At 37.6% G+C, this 19,206-nt stretch overlaps 1 protein-coding gene across 6 annotated transcripts in view; it reads right to left on the bottom strand.

Moving 5' to 3' along the window:
- LOC126412875 (very-long-chain (3R)-3-hydroxyacyl-CoA dehydratase) overlaps positions 1-19,206 on the bottom strand; it is a 162,715-nt gene that overhangs the window by 35,271 nt on the left and 108,238 nt on the right. For all 6 annotated transcript variants that reach the window (XM_050082751.1, XM_050082750.1, XM_050082756.1 and 3 more), the window contains exon 5: positions 17,836-17,956. In XM_050082751.1, coding sequence (XP_049938708.1) covers positions 17,836-17,956 — 121 coding nt within the window. The remainder of the gene's footprint in view (positions 1-17,835; positions 17,957-19,206) is intronic.

Here is a 19,206-nt window from a genome sequence, read left to right as displayed (position 1 = left end):
GCAGACAAGAGGTTCTGCAGACAAGAGGTTCTGCAGACAAGAGGTTCTGCAGACAAGAGGTTCTGCAGACAAGAGGTTCTGCAGACAAGAGGTTCTGCAGACAAGAGGTTCTGCAAACAAGAGGTTCTGCAAACAAGAGGTTCTGCAAACAGAGGTTCTGCAAACAGAGGTTCTGTGAAACTCGGCTCGCTCTGTTCGTCGATGAGATCCACAGTATCATAGACAATATCGAGTATCGGAGCAGATTTGCGACTGGATTCAAGACTTCTTGCAGACAGAACTCAACAAGTCGCTCTTAACGGAACAAAATCGACAGATAAAAAGATAATTTCCAGAGTACGCCATAGAAGTATGATAGGACCACTACTGTTTACAATGTATACAAAGGATCTAGCAGAAAGTTTTGGATCCTCTTTAAGGCTGTTTGCAGATGATGCAGTTATCTATAACAAAGTAGCAATGCCAAACGACAGTAACGATTTGCAGAATGACCTACAGAGAATTGATGGTGCAGGCTCTGGCAGTCAACACTGAATGTAAATAATTTTAACATATTGTGCATACGTAGGAAAAGAAATCCACAACTGTGCAGCTACAGTACTGATGACAAACTGCTGGAAACAGTATCTACCGTAAAATATCTAGGAGTAACTATCCAGAAAGACCTCAAGTGGAATGACCACACAAAACAAATAGTGGGGAAAGAAGGTGTCAGATTCAGATGCATAGAAAGACTCTTAAGGAAATGTAGCTCATCCAGGAAGGAAGTGGCTTATAAGGCACTTGTCCGACCAATTCTTGAGTACTGTTCATCTATTTGGGATCCCCACCAGGTTAGACAGATAGGAGAGAGAAAGGGAAGATTCAACAAAGAGTGGCACATATTGTCACTGGATCGTTTAGCAGGCATGACAGCATTAAGGAGATGCTCAACAAACTCAAGTGGCAGATGTTACAAGAGAGGCATATCATGGAAAGATTTACTATTGAAATTTGAGAGAACACTTTCTGGAAAGAGTCTGACAACATATTACTTCTCCTCCGCCCATGACAAGAGTCTGACGAATAGTTAATACAATACAATATGGAGGCAACAATATCTGCACCAACAAGAGTGACTTCTCAAAGTCAGACAGTTATTCACAACATCATTATTAATGTTTGTAGGTCTAATTGTGAGTCACATGTAGTCCAAACAGAAATATCTGACAGCATGGACAGCTGATCTTGTTCTGCAGAAGTAAGGACATAATGTCTGGATCAAAACAAACAACCAAAGAAATCAGGAACATCAGTGAAAAAATATTAACATCTTTAGATGTGGCTTCAGTTGCCCGAGACTGCAGATTAGATTAGATTAGTTTTTCGTTCCATAGATCCGTCCTTAGGAGATCCTCGTGAATGTGGAACATCATTTAAAAAAAAAAAAAAAAAAAAAAAAAAAATTCTGAAATAACAATACTAATAGTATGAATACATACAATATATCATTTGTTTCTATTAAAAAATTCATCAATGAGTAGGAGGAGTTGGCCACTAGTAAGTCTTCCAGGCTCCTTTCAAACTGATCTTTATATGTAACTAAATTTTTTATGTTTGCTGGCTAATTATTGAAGATGAGTGTTCCTGAGTAGTGGACCCCTTTTTGAACTAAAGTAAGAGCTTTTAAGTCCTTGGGCAGATCATTTTTGTTCCTGGTATTGTATGTATGAACTGAGCTATTTGTGGAAAAAAAAGATATATATTATTTAGGACGAATTTCATTAACAAGTAAATATACTGAGAGGCAGTAGTTAGTATACTCAGTTCTATGAAGAGGTTTATACAGGACGTCCGTGAATTTACTCCACAAATAGCACGTACTACACGCTTTTGGACTCTGGAAACTTTTGTTTGACTTGAAGAGTTACCTCAAAATATTATACCATATGACATTATGGAATCAAAGTATGCAAGCTTTTTCATTTTTATGTCGCCTATGTCTGCTAACACTCGAATTGCTAATACAGATTTGTCAAGGGGTTGCTGCAGTTCTGTGGTGTGCTCCTCCCAACTGAATTTATTATCAAGTTGTAATCCCAGGAATTTAAAACTGTCAACCTCTTCTATCTGCTCTTCTTCATACTTTATGCATATGCTGGGTGGGAACCTTTTACAGGTTCTGAATAGCATATAGTGAGTCTTTTTGAAGTTTAATGTAAATGAATTGGCTTTAAACCATTTATTAATATCCATGAAAATATAATTAGCAGATATTTCTACAACTACACTCGACATACTATTTATTGCAATACTTGTGTCATATGCAAACAAAACGAACTCTGCTTCGCAGTGTAACTGATGAGAGATCATTTAATGTACACAAGAAGAAGCAATGGCCCTAAGATGGACCCTTGTGGGACACCACATGTAATTTCTTCCCATTTTGATGATGACTGATGACTTAATTCACTTGTCCCTTGCACTGACACCCTTTGTTAGCGAGTTATGACTTGAAGCATTTTGCAGCACTGCCCGTGACACCATAGAATTCTAATTTATTTAAAAGGATGTTGCGGTTCACACAATTGAATGCCTTTGGCAAATCACAGAAAATACCTGCTGCTTGTAACTTGTTATTTAATGAATTAAGTACATTTTCACTGTAGGTGTAAATAGCCTTCTCGATATCAGAACCGTTCAGAAATCCCAACTGTGTTCTTGATAATATGTTATGCAGTCGTGTGTGTGTTGCATTTGCATGCGTGAGTGAGTGAGTGAGTGAGTATGTGTGTTTTTGTTGTCTAATTTTGACGAAGGCCTTACTAGCTGAAAGCTATATTTGTGACAGTCTTTTTGTTGTACCTATCTGTGACTCTGCATCTCCACTATATAGTTAGTAGCAACTTTCCTTTTCACAATATTGTTACATTCCCTCCTGGATATTCCATTGCTTGATTAACGTCCCAGAACAATATTAAGCAGGGAAATCTGGAATGAAGCCCTAGAGATGCAGAATGTAAATGAAAAATATTAAATGGATTGCCAGTAAAATAATAGAACTGGGAAGGAAGCTACAAGCTCTGAGGCGGAGGGATGAAACTGAAAATTATAAAATGCTACAAAATAAGTATAGAAAAATAATATGAGAGGTAAAATCAAAAGCAATTAATGCTTACCATAATGAACTCAAGAAACAAGATAAAGGCAGCTTGGAATGCATTTAATGGCGAAAGATAGGAAAATGCTGGATCAAACAAACAAACAGATATCAGGTCAATGAAAATAAACAACACAGTTGTTATAGATTGTAGAGAAGGGCTACCATACTCAATGATAACTGTATAAATGTGGTAGGGAACTTAAAATTGGAAAGAAATAGTCAAAAAAGAAGGTTACTAAGTTATCACAAATATCAAGCAGAACTGTGTTCTTGCAACCAGTCACAGAAGATGAACTGACGAAAACTATATGGAAACTGAAGTCCAAGAAATCCACTGATGATGGCAAAATATTGAATCATGTAATAAAACAAGTAAGTGAGCAAATGATCTCACTCTTTCAGAAATGAAAGTTTTTCCAGAAAAACTGAAAATAAGCAGGGTGGTACCAGTGTACAAGAAAGGGGATAAAGATGGCCCCAACAAGTAAAGGCCAGCTTCACTGATATCAGGTTTCTCAAAAATCCTGGAAATGCTTATGTTGTTGTTGTTGTCTTCAGTCCCGAGACTGGTTTGATGCAGCTCTCCATGCTACTCTATCCTGTGCAAGCTTCTTCATCTCCCAGTACTTACTGCAACCTATGTCCTTCTGAATCTGCTTAGTGTATTCATCTCTTGGTCTCCCTCTATGATTTTTACCCTCCACACTGCCCTCCAATTCTATTCAATACCTCCTCATTAGTTATGTGATCTACCCATCTAATCTCCAAAATTCTTCTGTAGCATCACATTTCGAAAGCTTCTATTCTCTTCTTGTCCAAACTATTTATCGTCCATGTTTCACTTCCATACATGGCTACACTCCATACAAATACTTTCAGAAACGACTTCCTGACACTTAAATCTATACTCAATGTTAACAAATTTCTCTTCTTCAGAAACGCTTTTCTTGCCATTGCCAGTCTACATTTTATATCCTCTCTACTTCGACCATCATCAGTTATTTTGCTCCGCAAATAGCAAAACTCCTTTACTACTTTAAGTGTCTCATTTCCTAATCTAATTCCCTCGGCATCACCCGACTTAATTCGACTACATTCCATTATCCTCGTTTTGCTTTTGTTGATGTTCATCTTATATCCTCCTTTCAAGACTCTGTCCATTCCATTCATCTGCTCTTCTAAGTCCTTTGCTCTGTCTCTGACAGAATTACAATGTCATCGGCGGACCTCAAAGTTTTTATTTCTTCTCCATGGATTTTAATACCTTCTCCGAATTTTTCTTTTGTTTCCTTTACTGCTTGCACAATATACAGATTGAATAACATCGGGGAGAGGCTACAACCCTGTCTCACTCCCTTCCCAACCACTGCTTCCCTTTCATGACCCTCGACTCTTATAACTGCCATCTGATTTCTGTACAAATTGTAAATAGCCTTTCACTCCCTGTATTTTACCCCTGCCCCCTTTAGAATTTGAAAGAGAGTATTCCAGTCAACATTGTCAAAAGCTTTCTCTAAGTCTACAAATGCTAGAAACGTAGGTTTGCCTTTCCTTAATCTTCCTTCTAAGATAATTCGTAAGGTCAGTATTGCCTCACGTGTTCCAGTGCTTATGTATAATAGATTAGTTGATTATCTTGACAAATACAATGTTCTCCTGCTATCACAGCACGGTTTCAGAAAAAGTAGATCTACAGAATCAGCAACTTCCAGTCTGATAGAATATATTATACAGTCCTTAGATGAAAAAGGAGTTGTACCTGCAATGTTTCGGGATCTCTCGAAAGCATTCAACACTATTTACCATGAAATACATATAAGAAAATTGGAAAACTATAGTATTCGAGGGCAAGCAGTGAAGTGGACAGAAAGTCGCACGGAGCGTTATCTGGTGAATAAGGTGGCTGTGGTAGTACTGAAATTTGTTTTGAGATTAAAAATTGCTGTACTGACAGAGCAGTATGGGACGATTTTTGCACAAATCTTTCTCATACCAAGATCTTCAGTTATTATTAGACGAACCATTTCTCGACTGATGTTCAGTTCTTCTGCAATCATTTTCACGGATAATATCCAATCAGATCATACGAGTTCACGCACCCTGGCCAAGTTGACATCCGTCTGTGAGGTTGATGGTCGTCCACTGCGGTCTTCATCTTCAACATTCGTTCTGCTTTCACTAAACATTTTGTGACAATGAAAAACTTGAGCTCTTGACATAACCTCCTCTCCAAAAGCCTTCTGAAGCTTACTGTAAGTTGTCATGTTTTCACCCAATTTAACGCAAAAAGAAATGGCATACCGTTGCGCAATATTAAGCGGTTCCATTTCCGTATTAACTTATTACAGCACAACACACGACTGAGCAGTTGCATCGATGTGCTGCTTGGACTAGAAGCAGGGTTGCCACATCTTGCAAAGAAAATCAGTCATTACTTTATTGTCATACCTCGTAGATGTTGAAAAGAAAGAGAAGACATTATTGTATGCAGATGACATGACAACACTGAATAATGACCAAACTGTGGCACAGCTTGAGAAGAGCACACACATCTGCAAACACCACTGCTCAGTGGCGCCTGGAAGTTAGACTTGTTATAAACATGAAAAAGACTATGTAGGCAGTGTTCAGAAATAAAGAGAATGTTGTGCACATGGGATTAGAGGTGGGTGAAAAAAGACTGGAAAAGAGTAGAATCCACTATATTCTTAGGATATTCTGTGGATAACAAGCTGAAATGGAAACAACATATAAATTCTGTCTGTAAGAAACTCAGCTCTGTCATATTTATAATGAGGCAGCTAGCAGAGTATGCAGACAAACAGCTTCTGTGTGCAATATACCACAGACTCTTCGAACCATACCTGCAGTAAGGACTGGTAGTGTGGGAAAACTCAAACATTCATTCAATAAATAAAAAGGGTGTTCACATTTTTAAAAACGTCTGAATCATATTAAGAAGAAAGACTTCTGAAACATGCAGAAACTGCTTCAAAAGACTAGGCATTTTAACTTTTTCCTCCTTGTTCATACATAAAACTATACTGTGTGTCACAAGAGATATGGCAGATTGGACTACAAGAGCTAGTGTACACACCCACAACACATGGAGGAAGAATGACATAAGAAGCATACCCCACTGACTGACAATGCTTGATAAAGGACCCCCATACTCAGGTATTAAATTAAGAAGTCTGGCTAAAAAACTGTGAGACAATGTACGTGACACTAAGTTTTCAAAGAATATAAAAGACTATCTGGTGGAAAAGGAATTTTACAGTGTTGATGAGTACTGCTCACATTAAATTTGTAAATATTGTTAATTACAATCAATGATATTGGAATAGGTAAGAACTATCGGATAATGAAGTTTTTTTTTTTTTTTTGACATGTCCTATATTGCATGTATGTTCACTGTAAACCAAATAATCCTGCAGGATCAAATAAAATTCAATTCAATGCTGGGATTGTTCCCTTTAAAAGGGAAGTTTTCTTTCTTAACCTAGGCTTTTGATAATTTCTAATGACTACTCTGTCATCAATAGACCCTAATTCATTTCTACTATTGCTTAGTGTTGTTCAATATTGCTTTACAATTACTTGAGATAGGTAGGTATACTACACCTGACAGTTTTGTTTAATTGGTAGACTATTTGAAATTTGTTACGAAGTATTGTGTTACAGTGTTTAAGCCACTGGGTTCTTGCTCAAGTGGAATGGGCTTCAAATCATGGCATATATGCGACAAGGGGGGAAGGGGGGGGAGGTAGAAGAAAGAAAGAAATCCTGGATTTTCCCATTAAAAATACACTTTTTCCTGGATAAAAATACACTATGTCACAGATAAAAGTACGTTTTTCCCCTGTTAAGAGACTACTCTTTCATTCAGAGCTGTAAAACTTATCAATCCTTTGAATGATAAAGGTTTTATACACCGAGGTAGAACTTCTCTGCACTTTAGGAAATGAAACTCGACAAAAAACGAGTTTTGGAAGGATCTTTGCTATGCGGCAATGTGTACGCTGCTTATTTTCCATTTTAAGAATTTAGAAATACGAATTCCACCAATTACATTCTGCATTTTCGTATTAAGAGTGTATAAATATGAATTCCACCAAAAATAGCAGGGTAGCTCCAGAGGCACTGAAATCGAGATTGCAATGTGTTTTTGTCAGCCAATCGAAGTTCATATCACACTATCTCGCTAGCCAATGATAGCAGATATTTGGAGCGTACTACACATTATGCAGTCAGCCAATAGCAACATCACTATTAAGTAGCATGAACACACAATTAGGAAATGTTAATGGTTTAAATTAATGTACTTAAACATATAATATTGGTTGTCAAACATGTTTTGCCATTTTTTCTGGGGGTGTGGTTACGAAGGATCCTAAAAGCACAGTAAATTGCAGCAGCTGAATATTTTTGACAAGCACCATTATAAATTTTACTGCTGTGCACCGAACATTTTGTGGGTTACCTGGATGAAAACACGTTCCGTCAAGCACTCCTACTTTTTCATAGAAAAGTCAATTTTGTGTTAAATTGCTAAAGAACTAACTTCATACTTTTTTTGAAGGATAATTATATTTTCTGCCATCATTATTACATAATTTGTAATCTATGAAAGAACTAAAATAAATATGAAAAACTAACCTTGAAGCTTGGTCTTTTTTGCCAGAAAATTTTAAACAATGGCATATATGGCTGGTCCTCTGGCCCCAAAATTTTTCTAAGCAGCTAGTCTTCAAACCTTTGAAGGAGAGGTACATGCTTTGTGATTAAAGGAGCTCATCGCATGTTCTCACTCATAACATAAATCATCTTGCGAAAAAGTAAATTTACTTTGGAAGCAACACTTCTCAAACTGCCATTCGCAAAATTTTCCCGTGACCTGTTAGAAGCATAAACAGTTTCTTGTTACACAGCACTGTGTAGTCTTCGTCCTAAACCCTTTGATACATTTTGCTGTTGGAAGACACTTGTATAGGTACTGTGTTTTGTTGTAAATGGCAAATTTTATTTGCAACTAAAGCTTTATTTTGGTGTTATTCTCTCATTTATGTTTTACTGCTGCAGTATTTTTCTGTAGTAGTAGGCTAAAGTGAAGTTCTTTGTTAGAGTATCAGTTCTTATCAGCCAAAAACACAAAAATTTAAATGAAAACTAAAACAATGAAGAACTCCTGTAATTCTAAAAGATTTCCGGATATTTCCCAGATAAAAAAATCCCCATGTTTTCCCAGATTTCCCTGTTGTCCCAGGGTATACACACCCTGAAAACCCATTCTTGCCACAAAGATTTAGCCATAGCATAACTTGAAGAAAATGCAGAGATGAAATCTCTGGTGCTACCCACTGCTGGGAGGACTTAAGATCCAGCACTGGGTGCTTACATCGTAGATAGTACAGACCACACATGGCTCATTATGCTGAAACCAACATCTTTATCAGCTGACTGGTGGCAGAATCCACTTACAAGTTACTTTTGGAATACAGTTCAATTAATCTTTATCTTAATAACAACATTTTCTGTAAATGATTCTTCACTACAATGATGAAATCTTGTCCATCATTTGATTGTACCAAAAGGTATGTAACACAAAGTAATGTCTCTTCCCCAAGCAAAATTGTTTAGAAACACGAAAGAAGTTGGCAAACACATTTTTCAAGATGAAGTCAGAGAATTTAGAGATTACCAAGCAGATGTGATTACTCTTGTATGAGAGAGTATTTATCTGTGCCTAAACATTATGAACTGAATGGGCAATTATGTATCTTTCTCATAAAAATATGAAACACTAATTGCAAGATTTCAAATTCCTTGTGAAAATATTTCAACGAGTTGAAAGTTAGGAAGTATATTGGGGTTCAGAATGTAAATATCCAACTCACTTCAAGTGTTCTCCATAACCAACTTTTCTAATATATAATGCTTCTTGATACTGTTTTGGTATCTGTCCTGGATTAGGCAAAAGTCATAACATATATTATCCACTTATTTTGTTTAAAAAGTGGACATTATGGATAGAAGGACCCTTCATTTTTTTTACAAAAAACATAATAAAAAATTTAATACATATTGTTGAGGAATAGTCAGAAAATTAAATGCTTCCAGCTAAAATAGTATTTTGTCCTCTACTCCTTTGGAAGTTGTGAACTACATGGATCTCAGCTTTTTGGCCTTTGTCAAGTGAGTTAAATTTTGGTTTCAGAACTTAAAACGGCAGAGATATGGGCACATGCAGTCTAATACATAACATTGGATGCCTCCTTGTTAGGACTGTGGCTGATCTTCCTTCAATATCCAGACAAGAACAGATGTGGGGATCAGTCATTGGAGGTTGCCTAATGGTCAGATGGAAGGCCATGATTCAATCAGTACCTATGCCGAACTCTCATCCAAGATGAGGATTTTCCTAGTAATTGTTGAAAGCACCTAATAAAAGCAGCTCATATTGGCATAAATGATGAGTGCTGCCTTTATTCACATTTAATTTAGATGGCAGGCTGAACTAGTGAAGACATGTAGCCTCACATGAAGGGTGGAAGCATTGGTGACGATTTCCAATGCCATTCCCAAAACCATTTGCAGTTCACTGGTTTGGAACCAAGTGGTGACCTCAGTGGCTCAGACAATCATGGAGGAGGATTTCTTGAACCTGCTTTTGGGCGGAGAACAACAGAGCTGCCGCCCCCCACCCCCCCTCAATAATTCAGGCATGCACTACACATGTGGAGTTGCTACTTTTGTAGCAGGGTGTATGTGGTGTGCAAATTGGTTTTTTTTTTAAGGAATCACTTCATAGAGCCAACAATCGGTCACATACCATAGCTCAAGAGAGTATTAGATCAGCCACTTTAAGAATAATGAACATTTGTCCTCTGAGGGTAAAATGTTAATACCATATTTAGTTAACTGCATGAGGATCCATAAGGTCCTGAAATCAGTATCACTAATTAATTTTAATAATGCCCATGCCCACATACTTCCAAGAACTGAAAGGTGGCTAAAACAGTGCAATCTTAAATGCTGACTGAAAAATATATCGCAAAGGCAGGCTGGAAGCCAATGGTTGTTGTAGATTTACTGCTGCGAAGAACTTGATAATGTCTGCTGAGAATATTAATTCTGGGTGTGATGGTAAGAATTATTAAAAGTTTGTCAAATATGGTAGCCTGATGCTTTTATAGACCACCTGCCCCAGGAGATGCAGTGGCAGAGACACACAAATTCTTAAACTTTCTATGCTAATTAGGAAAGTTATAGAATGGAAGACTAAATGATTAAAAGAGGTGCCAATAACAGGGATTAGTATGTGATCGATTTAAACATATATTCTGACAATTGCTTTGAGCAGTTATTTAGAAAACCAACTTGTGACCAACTGATGACAAAGATGCCATTAGAGATGCATCATAAGCCTGGATTGTGGACAGAAACTGCCCATGTCCTATTTAAAAATGGAACTATCCACAGGTTTGCCGTAAGTAATTTAGGGAAACCACAGAAAATCTGCATCTGCATGGCCAGGTGTAGATGTGAACGCCAATCCTCCTGAGTAACAGCTCAATGACTTAAGCACTTTACCATCACATTTGATAACGACACAAGTATTCCACCAACCAAATTAAACCTACTAAAGAAATATACATACCCACCAAATGCTATCATAAAGAGTGATTTAACAGAAGAAACTTTCTGAAAAGTTACGTAACAGTATAAATGACTTATTATTAAACTGATGCTTATTACTGAAACTACAATCACATGGGACATCAAACAAAATTTGTGACTTGACACAGGATTTCTTGGTCAGGAGGACACAGCACGATATCTTGGACAGAGAGTCATCCAACAGATGTCAAAGAAACTTTAGACATATCCCAGATAAATGTACTGAGAACCTTGCTGTTCATGTTGATCATTTATTACCGATAGACACTGTTAATAATGACAAATAATATCAAGACTTTCTGTACATCTGGACTATCGAATAAAAAAAATAAAATAAATAAAAAAATTAAAAAAATACTGTACAAATATTACAAATATCCAAAGTGGTGCAAAGATTGTAAACTTACTTTAAATGTTAACATTCAAGGACTACATCATCAATGAGTAATGAGTGGAATCAGTCAAACACAGTTTTTGGAGATATGAAATAGATTCATTACTCACACTCAGTAAAGCAGAAGGCAGGCTTCGGTTCATTGGTAGGCTACTGCATATATGGAGTCAGCCTACAAAGAAGCACTCTTGTGCTCTAGAATACTGATAAAATGTGTGGAGCCAATACAAGATTAGACTAACAGGGGAAATTTAATGTATACAAAGAAGAGCACCTTGAACAGTCACAAGCGTTGGCAGTGTGGACACCAAAAGCAGTCAGGAAGGCTGCTTCTGCCCCAGAAAGTGTGTGCAGGAACTGTGGATTGCACTCTACAAGTACCAGAGAAAGCACAGAGTAAACATTTTTTATTCAGCATGACTTCTATACAATACATCAATGCCAGCATCCCGACGGCATGTATGGTGATCCAGGTAGTGGTGTACTACCGCAGCATAACTCGCTGGTGGTACACGTGGCATGTAGCAGCAGGGACGGGAGAGCAGCAGCTGTTAAGCGGTCTGGAAGGCGTCGGCCTGGCAGTTCTCAAGTTTGTGTTGAACTGCTGACACCTCCCAACCACCGTTCAGGTGCCCAGCATGGAACCCAGGACCCTTGAAGACACTCTTAGTATCGGATGATGACACTCTGAATGTGACCTCCAGTCGGCAGCAGCGGCTAGAGATCCAAGACCATCAGGTCTAGCTGGTGGCTTATAGACTAGTGACTAGCTGATGAGGCTGTCTGATTAGGTTGAAACTGTGCAGTCAGCTGGCATGGAGAAGACTTTCAAGGAGTTGGTTGAAGTCTAAAGTCCCAGAGCCAGTCGAAGGACAGGTACTAGGGCTACCTTACCTTAGCGATGAGCATTTATAGTTGCTCTGGCCAGCTATGTTGTGATAGGAGCCTCCTTCATATCTAGTAGTAAGTGGAGTGTTGGGTCATGCCATACGGAAACCCAACCCACTATGGCAGACTGCTGTATTGCAGAATGATACACCAGCATTATTTTATCACCCAGCAGCAGGAATCTGTAGGCATCTCACTTGCACGCCCCTAGAATGGTTGCGAAGTGTGGTCTGCAGTTGATGCTTCAACAACATGGATACAAGAAATGTTGCCTGCACTGCCTCCACAGGTCCCTTATTTGCAACTGTAAGTATTTTGTCCCTACCCACAATTCCAAAAAAAAGCAGGTAGGTGCTGACAGGTGTAAAAGTGCTACTAGGTGCTGACAGGTGTAAAAGTGCTACCAAACTATCAGTTGAATAAGTCATGGTTGCAAAATGCAAACATGAATTATTTACAGAAGAATGGAAAAAAACTGGTAGAAGCCAACTTCAGCAACGATCAGTTTGGGTTCTTGAGAAGTATAGGAACACGCCAGGCAGTACTGACTCTATGACTTCTTTTAGAAGCTAGGTTAAGGAAAGGCAAACCTATGCTTATAGCATTTGTTGATTTGTACAAAAGTTTTGACAATGTACACTGGAATACTCTCTTTTAAATTCTGAAGGTAGTTGGCATAAAATTAAGGGAGCAAAAGGCTATTTACAGCTTGTACAGAAACCACATGGCAGTTATAAGAGTCAATGGGCATGGAAGGGAGGCATTGGTTGAGAAGGTAGTGAGACAGAGTTCTAGCCCCTATCACCGATGTTATTCAGTTTGTACACTGAGCAAGCAGTAAAGGAAAACAAATAAACATTTTGAGAAGGAATTAAAGTCCAGGGAGAAGAAATAAAAACTCTGAGGTTTGCCAATGACATTGTAATTCTATCAGAGACAGCAAAAGACTGGGAACAGCAGCTGATCAGAATAGACAGACTCTTGAAAGGTGGATATAAGATGACCAAGAGCAGAAAAAGGATAACGGAATATATTCAAATTAAAACAGGTGATGCTGAGGGAATCAGAATAGCAAACAAGAAACTTAAAGTAGATGAGTTTTGCTATTTGGGTTGAAGTAAACTGGCAATTGCCAGAAAGATTTTTCTGAAGAAGAGAAGTTTTTCATCATCAAATGTAGATTTAAGTGTCATGAAGTCTTTTTTGAAAGCATTTGTATGGAGTGTAGCCATGTATGGATGTGAAACATGGACGATGAACAGTTCAGCCGAGAAGAGAAGCTTTTGAAATGTGGTGCTACAGAAGAATGCTGAAGATTAGGTGCGTAGCTCATATAACTAATTAGGAGATACCGAATAGAACTGGAGAGAAAAGAAATTTGTATCACAACCTGACTAGAAGAACGGATCGGCTGACTGGGCACATTCTGAGACATCAATGGATCACCAATTTAGTACTGGAGGGAAGTGTGGTAGGTAAAATTGTAGAGAGATGCCCGAGATGAATACAGTAAGCAGTTTCAGAAGGATGTAGGTTGCAGTAGTTATTCGGAGATGAAGAGGCTTGCACACAACAGAGTAGCATGGAGAGCTGCATCAAACCAGTCTTCGGACTGAAGACCACAACACCAACAACAACTTCCACAGATGTTAAAATTTTTTTTAAAGCATTTTAAGCCTTTCAGTATGTTACAGCTCTGCTGACAGGCTTGTGCCTAGCCTGAATTTTTGTCTGCCAAAGTATGCAGTCAGCTTTGAAACTTTGCTACGAAGTAACAGATGGACCCATTTCCAGTCATATTAAATTTAAGCTCACTTCTGTCTGCATATAAGAATGACACAAAAGATTTTTGTTCCTTACTTATGTTTAAGTCCTTTTGGTAGGATGGAATTTTCACAGCCTTTTGTTAACATTTCATGATGAATCTCATGATTGACATTTTGTACAATACAGTTGTAGAGCTCAGTCATGACCACATTTTAATACAATGTAGCCTGTCATACTTTCAATACAACCTATAAATTATAATGATTTTATACTCACTGAAACACATTTTGTGAAATTTTCTGCTGAAAATTTCTGCAACATTGGCAAGGAAAATTAAGTCATGGTACTAGTTGTCACATGTCGCATATGTTAAATGTTGCATTTAGTACCCAAAAAAGGAGTTAGATTATGAATCAAAGATTCCAAAAAATGCCTTTTCGTAGGACAGCTTACATTAGTGAATGGAAGAAAGGGGGTTACAATGTATACAGGAAACCCACACAAATTGACCTCTATTTCAACTGACAACAACAACTAAGGAAGAGGTTGAAGATGAAACAGGCAAAGAAACAAACAAAACAAAGAATTGCTGTATGCTTTCCACTGGTCCAATCATTGAAAGATTGGTAGACTTCTATGGAGCCACAGTATCCAATGTATTTCCCTCCTACCAACAGAGATGCAAAGGCATCTTCGTAATGATGAAGATGATCTAGGTCTTTGAAGTTGGTTGCATACTGCATTCCTTGTTAATATAGTATTTCTTATGTAGGGCAGACTATTAGAACAGTTGAGGAGAAAAGTGAGGAACATCAGCAACACACTCAACTAAAATAACCAGTCAGTCACCAGTCACTGCTGATGAAGTGAAAAATGATGACACCAGTATTGTACTGCAGCCGCCAAGTTTCTGGGACTGTGTAATTAAGGAGTGTATGTAAACAAAGATGTCAGAAAACCTAATAAAATGAAATGGAGGTTTCAAATTAAACTAGGCTTGACACCACTAATACTTCATTGTTTATTTTGAGTCCAGGTAGCAAGTACACTTAAGTGTCAGTTGTCGAAATACTACACATTAGAAAGTAATTAACAACTTGGAGCTACAATGAAAGCAAACCATTGCCTAAGTATGTCTTTGTGGCAGCTTTCAGCAATACTGTAATTGATCTCTGGTACTGCAGAAGAAACTGAAATGACTCAGATGGAAGGCAGCAGCTGCTAGGACAAAAATAAAGTGCACATTTACTAGTGTGGAAAACCAGGAGGACAACATGTCACTGTCTGTAGCTCTTGCAGATGATAAAATATCTGTCCTCCCCTTCAGGATGCAGCACATTCATACCAACACACTGCTGCTTTGTCCCAAATGAGTAATAAAAGTGAGTTAAAATAATACTGATAATTATAATTAAGATGCCATTTCAGCAGCAATTAGCTACAGCATTTAGTTTATTAAATTACACAAATTGTAATACATTCTAGAATAATATTACTGTCATGAATGTTAGAGACTACATATGCACGTAATACGTAATCCTTATTTAGTTTCATCATGTGACTAGTCGGAGCAGTTGAACGGAATGGACAGTGTCTTGAAAGGAGGATATAAGATGAACATCAACAAAAGCAAAATGACGATAATGGAATGTAGTCGAATTAAGTCGGGTGATGCTGAGGGAATTAGATTAGGAAATGAGACACTTAAAGTAGTAAAGGAGTTTTGCTATTTGGGGAGCAAAATAACTGATGATGGTCGAAGTAGAGAGGATATAAAATGTAGACTAGCAATGGCAAGGAAAGCGTTTCTGAAGAAGAAAAATTTGTTAACATCGAGTATAGATTTAAATGTAAGGAAGTCGTTTCTGAAAGTATTTGTATGGAGTGTAGCCATGTATGGAAGTGAAACATGGACGATAAATAGTTTAGACAAGAAGAGAATAGAAGCTTTCGAAATGTGGTGCTACAGAAGAATGCTGAAGATTAGATGGGTAGATCACATAACTAATGAGGAGGTATTGAATAGAAATGGGGAGAAGAGGAGTTTGTGGCACAACTTGACAAGAAGAAGGAACCTGTTGGTAGGACATGTTCTCAGGCATCAAGGGATCACAAATTTAGCATTGGAGGGCAGCGTGGAGGTTAAAAATCGTAGAGGGAGACCAAGAGATGAATACACTAAGCAGATTCAGAAGGATGTAGGCTGCAGTAGGTACTGGGAGATGAAGAAGCTTACACAGGATAGAGTAGCATGGAGAGCTGCATCAAACCAGTATCAGGACTGAAGACCACAACAACAACAACAACAACAACAACAATGTGACTAGTCAGATTTCAAAGTTAAATATTCTTGTGGGAAATGGTAAAATTACTAGAATATATTGAAGGAAGCCTTTAATATGAAAATTATCAGGAAAACCAAAATTTGAAGTACATATTTTCTTCTTCCAATCAACCAAACTTCAAACACTGAAAAAAGGTTAGAAATGGAAAACTGAAAAAATTAAAAGTTCTGGTAACTTGGGTTAATTCAATACAATATGAGAAGTTGTACAGGTACATGATTAGTTTAAAAGAATACTGTTCTGGAAAAGTAATATAGTCAATTGTCTGTTGCTTCAGAGATGATAATGGGAAGTCCACAATGGAATAAGAGCAGTATAAAAGGATAGATTACAAATCATGACAGAGGTGGTATTGAGCTGTAGTCAGGCATATTGAAAAAGAATGCTAGAAATATTTGGCCTTAAGACAATGACCTTTTTAGAAGTAGAAAAAACACATATTCACAAAAGCACAATTCACACACACACTTGGCCACTGTGTCATCAAGCTCTAGATTGGTACTAAGCACCTGGAAATGACAGTAGCCATGTGTGTACGAGTTGTGCTTGTGTGACTGGGTAAGAGTTTTCTACTTTTGAAGGAGGACTGTGTCCAAAAGCCAAATGATTTAAGCATTCTTTTTCACTGTACTTGTGTGTAGTCTCTAGAAATCTATCCTTTCCATATTGTTGCTGCTGATGTCTCTTCCAGATTCATGTTCTGACAAATCCTTAAATTCATCGAAAAACCCATTAAATTTCAGTCTTATTTTTGCACTTCAGATATGGTCTTCTCATTGTCTTGGAACTGTGGGCACTTTCTTGCAACACAATTCATAACTTCATTTATTATTTTATCTTTCTCAGCAATGCTAGAAATTTTAAGCTTTTGTACTTAGGTTTTAAAAATGTTGCGAGTTTGTGTGTCATTATTTCTCACTTATTGATCAAAAGTGATTATGCTGCAATTTTAAATTGATTATCAATAGGATTTTGTCTTCAGTCTGTTCAAAACAGTACATCAGTTTAATCTTTCACAATACATAGATGCAGTGTAGGTGTTTTATATGGCTTTGAGGTTACAGAAGGTGTTGTCAGAGAGCTCATTATATCTTGCCAACCTTTTTCTGTCAACTGAATCACTGAAATTAGAATTTTTTTTGGATAATATTGCTAGAACCTGAAACACTGCTACAACATTTGAACCTTTGTTGGTAACAAATATGGTGTTCATCAGAGACAAGTCACCATCAAGAGTGCCCCAGGGAAACTATTAAGTCACTGACTGTTGGTGACCCTCCTGCATCTCTGGAAACATTCCTCATCTCTCCAGAAACAGCTTCACACCTCAAAGTGGCAGTTTTCTTTCAATTTCTTGGAATGGTGGTTGGATAACGTACCTTAGTACCATGCCCGGCTGCTGCATCAATAAGGAACTGCGCGGTTACAAGAAATCCATCTCCATACTCACCTTTAAAAGCTAAAATGTAAAATCAGGAAGAGGGGTATTGACCAAAATCAGGAAGAGGGGTATTGACCAAAATCAGGAAGAGGGGTATTGACCTTCAATCTTGATTTACCCTATAGGTTGATAAGGTAAAAAATGAAAACACAATTAAAATGAATATTTTTATGGTTACCTTTTCTGTATCCTATTTCTTCTTTTTGCAATTTGTCATAAAGATCTGGATAATCTCCTCTGATATCTCTTGGGGTGTCATCATCAACATCATCTTCTGACTTCCAACGATCAAAATCAATCTGAAAAATTAGAAACAAATACGTTTTAATTTTTTGACAGTTGGTATAGCAAAGGAGCTGAAATTTTGCAAACATTAGATTAGAAGTGAGCTACTTGACATAATGAAAAAAATCTGATCTAATTAATATCAATTCCAAATTGAACTGTCAAGGGACATCATGTTCATTTCCTGTAATTCACAGCATGATATGGTAATTGCATCTGCGTCAATGGCATCCAAGGTGAAACATTTTTTTTTTCCAGGAATAATCTACTTGCATTATTAGAAATATCTTCAAGTGCACCTATAATTAGTGCAGTAATGTAGTACTATGTTAGTTGTAAAATGTAAAATTTCATTGCTGGAAATGCCACACTTATTGAAATACTCTGGACTGTTACACCGTGACTGAACAAATTTCTTGTTGAAACCCAGTGTTTCCCCTCATCTGTGCAGGACCTCTTCATTTTCGATGCATCTTTTATGTTTCATATACATTCCAAAATTTAAAAAAATATGTGTGTGTGTGTTTTCCTAACTAATATCAGATATGGTGGATAGTGTCATTATGACGCCCAGAGCTTCCCACATAAACAATGGCACATTGCGCTCATTCATTCAGACATCATAGTCTGAAAATTCCAGCATGAAGGTTTGAAGTTATGTGTGAAGTATGCTGTCAGTCACTAAGTCCCCTTATTCTCAAGTACTGGATGAAATAGTCTGGGTATTTGCACAGTGAGTTGCACTGCCTCAGGACATGCACACAGTTTCTACGTCTATACCTACATTTATTTATATATTTAAAAACAAAGATGATTTGACTTACCATATGAAAGCGCTGGCAGGTCGATAGAAACACAAACAGACACATACATACACACAAAATTCAAGCTTTCGCAACAAACTGTTGCCTCATCAGGAAAGAGTGAAGGAGAGGCAAAGGCGAAAGGATGTGGGTTTTAAGGGAGAGGGTAAGGAGTCATTCCAATCCCGGGAGCGGAAAGACTTACCTTAGGGGGAAAAATGGACGGGTTCACACACACACACACACACACACACACACACACACACACACACACACATATCCAGCCACACATATACAGACACAAGCAGACATCATTTACCCTGTGTAGGTAAGCAATGACAAAATATTTTCACATTTAGAGGAGGAAGGTGCGATTGGTATTTCATGAAAAAATCATATTACAACAAATAACGCCTTTGCTTCAATAATCGACATCTACATAGATACTCTGCAAATCACAC

Source organism: Schistocerca serialis, chromosome 7, assembly GCF_023864345.2.
Source record: "Schistocerca serialis cubense isolate TAMUIC-IGC-003099 chromosome 7, iqSchSeri2.2, whole genome shotgun sequence".
In the NCBI taxonomy this organism is placed as follows: domain Eukaryota; kingdom Metazoa; phylum Arthropoda; class Insecta; order Orthoptera; family Acrididae; genus Schistocerca; species Schistocerca serialis.
The sequence above is the reverse complement of the archived record's forward strand: the minus strand, read 5'-3'. Positions and strand labels throughout refer to the sequence as shown.